The sequence below is a fragment of the Mchenga conophoros genome, linkage group LG16, assembly GCF_057382185.1.
Source record: "Mchenga conophoros isolate Kocher_MC1m ecotype Shallow Benthic linkage group LG16, M_conophoros_male_GT1.1, whole genome shotgun sequence".
Lineage (NCBI taxonomy): Eukaryota > Metazoa > Chordata > Actinopteri > Cichliformes > Cichlidae > Mchenga > Mchenga conophoros.
In genome coordinates this window covers 971813-982035 of record NC_140541.1, presented here as the reverse complement: position 1 = coordinate 982035, position 10223 = coordinate 971813, and the positions used below count along the sequence as shown (strand labels likewise).

Here is a 10223-nt window from a genome sequence, read left to right as displayed (position 1 = left end):
ATGGCTTAATTTTCGGAGTTTGAAAAATGAGAGGAGGACAGATTTCCACCCCTCAAACATGTTTTTGCAGAAACACTGTAATTTCGCTTAAATAGTATGAAATAGCAGTAATACTATGATTTGGCAGAAATACTACTTTTTAGCACAAATACTATTGTACAGAATGGTGTACGTCAGTTTAATGCTGGGTGGTGCTGCAATAGTAACTATCCTCGGTCAGAAGGAGAGGCTGACATCCAGGGATTAGATTACCACAGGTGGAGTTTATTGGCGGTCAGATGGATGGTACAGGGAGGCATGGCATACAGTAGGAGGATGTGGAGAGGTGATATGGTGTGGTTTCTATGATTAAGAAAACTGGCAACAAATTCCTCCACTACAAATCAGTCTGATACCACTTCTTACAGGGTTCACGTTTACTAAGGCACTACCCAAAATGCGCCACAAGAGGGCACTCCAACACAAGAGATGACCTATTTACACTGTAAACACCCCCTACTTAGCCACTACATACTACAGTGATATTACAGTATACAAATTCACACAAATACTATGATTTGGCAGAAATACTATGACTTAGTAGTAATACTATAACATAAGAGATATACTATGGTTTTGCACAAATACCATGATTTGGAACAAATGCTATGAATTAGCAGAAATACTAAGATTGGGTACAAATACTATGATTTGGCAATAATACTGTGTTTTAACAACAACTACTGAGATTTGATTGAAATACTATGACTCCATACAAATACGATGCTTTGGCACAAATACTATGATTTGGCAGAAATATTATGACTTAGTAGTAATACTATAACATAACAGATTTCCTAAAAAAACTATGAAATTGCAGTAATTCTATGACTTGGCAGAGATAATACGTTTTAGCACAAATACTATAACAACGCAGAAATACTATGACTTAGTAGTAATACTATAACATAACAGTTCAATGTTCTTGCACAAATGCCACAATATGGCAGAAATACTATGTTTTAGCACAAATACTACGATTTGGCACACATACTATATTCCGCAGATACACTATAACATAACAGATATTCTACGACTTAGTAGTAATACTATAACATAACAGAATTATTAATTGGGCACAAATACCACGATTTGGCAAAAATACCATGATTCGACACAAATACGATGACATGGCAAAAATACTATGATTGGGTACAACTACTATGATTTGGCAGTAATACTGCATTTTAACACAACTACTGAGATTTGATTGAAATACTATGATTTAGAAGAAATACTATTACTCCATACAAATACGATGCTTTGGAAGAAATACTATGTTTTGGTTCCAATACTATGATGTGCAACAAATACTATGATTTGGCACAAGTACTATGATTTAGTACAAAATACTATGATTTGGCAGAAATACTATGCCTTAGTAGTAATACTATAACATAAGAGATATACTATGGTTTTGCAGACATACTATGTTATTGCACAAATACCATGATTTGGCACAAATGCTATGATTTAGCAGAAATACTATGATTGGGTACAAATACTATGATTTGGCAATAATACTGCGTTTTAACAACAACTACTGAGATTTGATTGAAATACTATGATTTAGAAGAAATACTATGACTCCATACAAATACGATGCTTTGGCACAAATACTATGATTTGGCACAAGTACTATGATTTAGTACAAATACTATGATGGGGCAGAAGTACTATGTTTCAGTACAAATACTATGATTTGGCAGGAATACTGTGATTTGGCAGAAATACTCTGATTTAGCAGAAGTACTATCTTTTGGTAGAAATTCCTGCTAAAAGGTACTATTTCTGCTTTTAAGCAGAAATACTGTAATTTGGCATAAATACTATAATTTGGGATAAATACTATGATTTGGCACATATAATATATTCAGCACATATATTATAAAATAACAGAAATATTATGATTTGGCCCCAAAACCATGATTTTGCACAAATACCATGATTTTGCAAAAATACTATGATTTTTCAAAAATACTATGATTTAGCAGAAGTACTAAGATGTAGCAGAAGTACTTTGTTTTAGCAGAAATACTATGATTGAGGAGTAATACCTAAACATAGGAGAAATATTGATACACAGACACACATACACAGAGAGTAAAGGGAACAGGAGCTGTTGAGAGTCTGGGCTTGGTATATGTAGGTCAGTTAAATTAGCTGCACCTGCTGTAGTCAGCCATTACACACACAGAGACAGAGAGAGGTGTGAGTTTTCTTCAGTGTATTTCTGACATTCAGGATTCCCCTCGAACAAATGGCCATAATTTCCTAACCGTAGAGGCTAGAACGGTCATTCAGACATTGTTTTATTCAGAAGAGATGGGGGAATCTTCAGGTCTTCATAATTCAGAGATAAAATATAAATTATTAAAGATATATGACTTGTAATACACTGTAACTGAGTAGAGGCGAAGCAAAAACTGCCTTGACTTGCTCTCAAACAACCTTTGGTAACTCTAAATCTATATGGAGCATCAAAATCATTCTTTCACCGTAAGAAACAGCAGGCTTTGGTGAACAGTCATGGAAATTTTCAGGGCTCTGTGGAAATCCATCAAAAAGATATGACGAGAGAAAAAAGTGGTTCATTTCCAGAGATTGAAATCTGATGAAATCTGAGCGAGGGACAAATTTCCTACCCTCAAACAAGTCCAACTCATTTCAGAACGGTAATAGGTGAGAAAGAAATTCTTGAATTGTGAGCGTCAGGAGTGTCTGAAGATATACGGGGACAAGCATCATGTCTTAACTTTGCTTCGTTAAGGAGATATGACAATTTGAAAATGCCTCTCATTACAGAAATCCAGCGGTGATTTTGAACAAACTCTCCATTGAGTTTATATGGAGAGTTTTCACACTTTGTGTTACTCTGAGGAGATTTGCAAAATATCTATGAGTCCCACAACAATGATAGGGACATTTTCTGAAAGCCAGCAAAAATACCTACGTTTTGATGTATAATTTGTGGGGCTTGAGTGGAAATTGAGCGAGCAGCAAGAAGTTGTTTGGACATGAAGAGAAAATTCAAACAGTTTCACTGTCCCCTCTGAGTTAATTGCATAGCAACCATAGCAACGCATGTATTTTCTGAAAAATCACAATTTTGCAACTGAAGACTTAAAGAGAGATAAGATGAAAACGGTAGAAGATCTGAAAAAGCTGAATCACACAGGAATAGCCCAATCATTTGAGAACGTTTTAAAGTTTGAATGGAGTTTCTAGGTGAAAGTATGAGGAAGTAGTTAAGTTTCAAAGACAAGAAAGTTTTAGCAGAATTGTGGAAGTTTCCCATTCATTTCAATGGGACAAATTAAAGGAAAAAAGTGTAATATTTTAAAAAGTATAATAGCAATAAACACCAAAAGTCATAGCCGGCATTAGCAGAAAGAGCAGAACAGTTTAGAGTTTGAACGGTGAAAATAGCACAAAAATTGTGGAAGTAGATCCACGGCGAAAAGTGTACGGAAACACCCGGAATAATAAAGAATAAAGAGAAACAGGAACTCAATAGTGTGGATGCCTATTAAGGCATCCACACAATAAAGAATAAAGAGAAACAGGAACTCAATAGTGTGGATGCTTAAAGCATCCACACAATAAAGAATAAAGAGAAACAGGAACTCAATAGTGTGGATGCTTAAAGCATCCACACAATAAAGAACTAGAAAAATTTGCATTTCCTGCGAAAATGCAGTGTGGATGCTTTAAAGCTGAAGCTGTATGCAAAAAGTAGCTGACAAAGCTGAAAAGTTGCAGAAATTGTAAAAACTTTGCAGAAGCAAAGGAACTTTGCTAAAATGGAATAACTTAGCAGAACTGCAATATCTTAGAGGAAACATAATACTTGGCAGAAATATAATAGCATAGCAGAACTTAGCAGAAATATTGTAACTTACCAGAAACATAACTTCTCAAAAATACAAGAATTTAGGAGAAATAGTATAAGATAACAGAAAGAATATATTTAGACAAAAATACTTAAGCATTACAGAAACACTATGATTTAGAAAAATAGTACAACATAGCAGAAATACTGTGATTTACCAGAGACACTGTGATGAACTATGAATATTGTAATTTTAAATTAAGACTATGTTTTAGCACAAATATTATAATTTGGCAGAAATACTATGATACAGCACAAATACTCTGGTTTAGCACAAATATTATAACATAGCAGAAATACAATTATATAGCAGAAATGCTATATTTAGAAAGAAAAATATAATATAGTAGAAATAGTATGATTGAGCAGAAATACTACAATATAGCATAATAACAATGATTTAGCAGAAATACTATGATTGAGCAGAAGTACTAAGATGTAGTAAAAGTACTTTGATTTAACAGAAATACAATTATGGAGGAGTAATACTTTAAAATGGGAGAAATATTGATACACACACACACATACACAGAGCCTAAAGGTAAGAGTATTTGTGCCATGGAGTGTTAAGAATGTGAGGTCCATATTAGAAAAGCTGGTAAAATCATAAAAGTTTGCAGAATTGTAATAAATGATGAATATTAATTACTGGTCTGTGACAGTGTATTAATTTGTAGGGAAAAAAACATGTTGACCAAGGTGGAATCGAACCCACGATCTTTGGCTTGCAGACCCGTGTCATTACCAACTGCGCCACTGGGAAAGAGAGGAGCCGTTTTGAAAAACAGGGTGATGAGCAGTCAGAATTAGATCCCGGTGAGAGGCGAAAAACGCAGTTTTTTGAAGTTACAAAACGTTGTGTAACTCAAAAACTAGGTGGACTAGAGGCATAATTCTTGTACTGGGTGAATCAGCGGACTTTGGTGTACTTTGACTGCGATTTTCATTGCTCTTTGTACAACCGTCGCTGAGATATGACGAGAGAGGAAACGGAAGACCTCAGACATGATTGGCTGACTGGGAAGCCGTGCAGGCCCTGATATGTGATATGTGTCTGAGTCCGCACAGAGGATTGGCTGCCTGGCAGAAATATATAGAAATAGTATGATTAAGCATAAATACTACATTTAGCAGAAATACTATATTAAGCACAAATCCTATAAAAAGCAGAAATAGTATATTAAGCACAAATCCTATTAAAAGCAGAAATAGTATGATTTAGCACAATAGTAATAAGTTAAACAGAAAAATTGGAAAAGCAAAATGGACAGCTGAAGAAATGCTGAACATGCTGAGGGTCCCTCAAATATACTTGTTAAATGAAAAAAATCAGCAAAAAAATATATAACAGCCACACAATCAGAAATATGTACACATAAGGAAACACACATGCACAGAGAGACACACACACAAGATCCAATTCAGTCAACCAGTCTAAATATATTGAATTTGAATCTTAGAATGAGATCATCCCATTAAAAGGCCTTCTCTCTCTCTCTCTCTCTCTCTCTCTCTCTGTCACACACACACACACACACACACACACACACAGGGAGAGAGAAGTAAGTTTCTAGCTCAGTCAGCCTGGGAGCTGCTGAATTTGAATCCACCAATCAGAGAGCCTGTGCACTTTTTCCCGCCAAAACAGGTGCATCTATTTACACACGCAGCACAGAGAGGCACAGGATTATCCGGTTGTTCAGTCTGACGTCACTAGCCGTGTCTGGGTCTAAACTCCGCTGCAGGTCCATATATCAAACGATCACTATGGCATTACTGAGAGTTGAAAAACTGTCTAAAGTCTTTCATCTTTAATAAAATGATCAGCGTTCTGCTCTACCAGGTGTAACAATTGAGTTTAACATCCAGGCATCCATGAAAACAGAATTTATGACATTTAACGGAGTTAGAAGTTAGCAGGGAGTTAGCTCGCTAGCTTCTATCTAAATACAATATAGCATGTCCTGACTGCGGGGTTTTGGAAACAAATTAAAACGTACAGCTCTGTTATCACTTCCAACATAAATGAAGACAGAAAGCTAAACAGCAGTGACGTTTGTAGGGTTACTGAAGTTTGGCTAGCTGGTATATAATGATGTGCTACGTGACCGCTAGCGACACAGCTATGTTAGCATAATATAAACAAGCTAACTTTTTTTCCACTTGATAAAAGTTACCGTGAGTGTTCTCGGTGGTCAGGAACAAATGTAATCGCATGGCAGGATGCTGTAAACGGACCAAACTTCAGCCAGGAGAACAACTGAGATAATCCATCCACAATACGAGGTTAGTCATTCATATACTGCTGCATGGGCTGGGCTGTAGTTACATCCTAAGGTTTTAAAAACTGAGCTTAAATAAATGATTAGCGGTAATAAAAGCCGAGGGAGGTCAACAGTGATCGCTGACTGTTTTAGGAGCTTTTTGAGATCAAATAGAAGAAAATACATAACATTAAACATGTTAACAACACAAATGCCATATTAAACGCAGACTACTTTAGACCCGGAAGTAGGATTCGTCGCGTCATCACTGAACAACCGGATTGCAGTCTATTTCTCATAATGACGACTCCCCTCAAACAAATGACCATAATTTCCTAACCGTAGGGGCTAGAGCGGTCATTCTTACACCGTTTTGTTCAGAAGAGATGGGGGAATCTTCAAGTGTTGACAATTTATCATTAAAATATGAATTTTTAGAGATATATGACATGGATGACTTGTTGACTTAGAAGCCACGAATTCCCCAATATGCAAATTTGAATGCCTCAGACCACATATATGATTGGCTGGCTGGGAAGCCGTGCAGGCCCTGATTTGTGGATTTGAATTCCTCAGCCCTCAGATATGATTGGCTGGCTTAGAAGCCATGAAGGCCCCAATATGCAAATTTGAATGCCTCAGGACACATATATGATTGGCTGGGAAGCCGTGCAGGCCCTGATTTGAAAATTTGAATGTCTCAGTCCTCACAGAGGATTGGCTGCCTGGGGACCTGGCAGAAATATATAGAAATACTATGATTAAGCATAAATACTACATTTAGTAGAAATACTATGTTTTAGCACAAATACTATAAAAAGCAGAAATACTATAATTTAGCAGAAATACTATATTAAGCACAAATAGTATAAAAAGCAGAAATAGTATGATTAAGCATAAACACTACATTTAGTAGAAATATAATGTTTTAGCACAAATACTATAAAAAGCAGAAATACTATAATTTAGCAGAAATACTATATTACAGTTTTTGCCCGTTGCTTGAACACTATAAACCCATGCTCAGACTAAAGTAACACAACGTGAAGCTTTTGTTACCATACCTCAAACACATGTACCCATACCTTAAACAAAAGCGCTGCTTTGCACCCCAGTACCAATTATGCAACACTCCTACTCCTTTATGCAACACACCTACCCCTTTATGCAACACACATGGTCCTGCATGCTACACTCTATTTCATACATAAGACACTTCGCTCACAAAATGAAATGTCAGGGTGCCATTCGGAAAACACATGTATCCAAAATACAAAACACATGGGGTAATTGCAACCACTCAAATACACACCTGAAGGCACGTACTTGCAAAACCGAACACCAATTAGCCAACTACAAAAAGCCCTCAGCGTAGCCATTTCAAGAACTTCGCAAGCATGGATGGAGGGAGAGCAAGAGGAAGAGGAAGAGGAAGAGGTAGAGGAAGAGGTAGAGGAGGAGGAGGAAGAGGAGGAGGAGGCCGAAGAGGCCATGCACGGACCCATATTTCTGATGAAATAAGAGCAACTTTGGTGGACCATGTCATCAACCATGGCCTGACTATGAGGGAAGCTGGGCAGAGAGTCCACCCACATCTAAGCCGCTTCACAGTGGCATCTATAATACGAACATTCCGACTAGAAAACAGGTATGTCTTCACCTCCATACCTTCTACTCTACTCAGATGGTTCCATAGCACTGTTCTACAGTATATCACATTACCATATCAAGTGTACGGGGTGCTAATGCTCCTTTTGCAGCCAAAGTGGCTGATTCCTCATATTGAAGTACAGTGTTGTACAGTGGATGACACAGTACGTACAGTAAAGTACTGTATGAAAAATAAGCAAACCGATGACAATATGTGGTTGTATTCCTCCAGAATGACCCGAAGACCTTCTGGGGGAGGACGGCAACGCCTGTTCACACAACAGCAGGAACTTGCCGTTGTGGACCTAGTGAGGGCAGACAATGCCATCCGTCTCCACCAGCTACGACGGAAAATACTTGCAGACAGGCGAGTGTTCAGCAACATAGACCATGTGAGCATCACCACCATCAGACGCATCTTGGGTAAACACAGCATCACCATGAAGCAGCTCTACAGAGTCCCATTCGAGAGGAACAGTGACAGGGTCAAAGGACTTCGAGCTGAATATGTACGGGTACGTGTAACTGTCCCTTACATTTACAATAGAGTATTGGTGAAGTCCAGTAGCAGCTGAATATGTACCATATCAGTACCACATGGATCTATTCTGAGAGCTACACAGGTACCTGTGTGATGGGGTGAGGGTGCTGTATGTGTAGCACTGTAGTACAGTGACATGTTCCCCTTTTTTTCAGAGGATCATGGCCATGGATGGAGCTGCACAGCCTCATGAATACATTTTCATTGATGAAGCTGGATTCGACCTGAGCAAAACAAGACGACGGGGTCGTAATGTAATTGGCCAAAGGGCAGTTGTGCACGTCCCAGGGCAGCGCGGGGGAAACATCACATTATGTGCCGCCATATGCCTTCGAGGACTTCTGCACCATCATGCAATGCTAGGTCCATACAATAGCCAACACATACTCACATTTCTAGATGCTCTCCATAACATAGTTGTACAGAACAGACCAGATCAGCCCAGGTTTGTGGTGATATGGGATAATGTCAGTTTCCATCGGGCTGCTCTGGTCCAGGCCTGGTTCACCGACCACAATCAATTTGAAGTGGTATACTTGCCCCCTTACTCACCATTTTTAAACCCTATTGAGGAATTTTTTTCGGCTTGGAGATGGCGAGTATATGACCGCCAACCACATGCCCGCATGCCTCTTCTGCAGGCAATGGAACAGGCCTGCGGCGACATTGAGGTGACAGCGATCCATGGATGGTTTCGGCATGCAAGAGGGTATTTTCCCCGGTGCCTAGCGGGAGAGGACATAGCTTGCGATGTTGATGAGGTCCTGTGGCCAGACCCCGACAGACGGCGGGATCCATGAGCCCACTTATGCACACTTGTCATGGTTTTTTGTGTTTACAGTATAGTGTTTTTTCTATTGCAGTATTATTGTGTTGTGGTTTTTTTTTTTTTTTGCTTCATCTGAATTCATGGTACTGCGATGTACACTATTGAGTAGGTCTATTTGCGTTTTTGGTTGTTTGGAAATGTGTCTCCTGTAAATGTGCCTTCTGAATAAACAATGGAAATCAAGGACTGCAGTGTTTTATGTAAAGTAGACTAGTGTGTTCCCCCTGATCTGTAAGTGTTTGCATATGATGCAAGTATGTGTCATTTTGTCAACAGAGTTACATTTTGACAGAGGAATGTTAGGTTTTGACAGCAGAGTTTAGGTTTTGGGAGTGGAGTTTCATTTTGGCACAGATGTGTATGGTATATTTCCCAGTGTTGTGTCGTGTTTACTTGTGTTTAGAGTTTTGGCACAATGAGCGACGTTTTGCCAAATGTGTTCAAGCAACGGGCAAAAACTGTAAGCACAAATCCTATAAAAAGCAGAAATAGTATGATTAAGCATAAACACTACATTTAGTAGAAATACTATGTTTGAGCAAAAATCCTATAAAAAGCAGAAATACTATATTAGGCAAAAATCCTATAAAAAGCAGAAATAGTATGATTAAGCATAAATACTACATTTAGTAGAAATACTATGTTTTAGCACAAATAGTATAAAAAGCATAAATACTGTAATTTAGCAGAAATACTATATTAGGCACAAATTCTATGAAAAGCAGAAATAGTATGATTAAGCATAAATACTACATTTAGTAGAAATACTATGTTTTAGCACAAATCCTATAAAAAGCAGAAATACTGTACTATGATTTAGTAGAAAAACTATAAATAATCAGAAATACTATATTTGGCAGAAATACTATATTTTGCACAAATCTTATAAAATAGCAGAAATAGTATGATTTAGCACAATAGTAATAAGTTAAACAGAAAAATTGGAAAAGCAAAATGGACAGCTGAAAAAATGCTGAACATGCTGAGGGTCCCTCAAATATACTTGTT

At 37.7% G+C, this 10223-nt stretch overlaps 1 protein-coding gene across 1 annotated transcript; it reads left to right on the top strand.

Annotated features, from left to right (window-relative positions):
* Positions 1–7687: 7687 nt before the first annotated feature.
* Positions 7688–9670, top strand: LOC146556040 (uncharacterized). The gene is made up of 2 exons (XM_085249906.1): positions 7688–8360; positions 8542–9670. Exons 1-2 carry the CDS (start codon positions 7758–7760, stop codon positions 9184–9186), a joined length of 1248 nt encoding a protein of 415 aa, XP_085106032.1. The 5' UTR covers positions 7688–7757; the 3' UTR covers positions 9187–9670.
* The last annotated feature ends 553 nt before the right edge of the window (positions 9671–10223 follow it).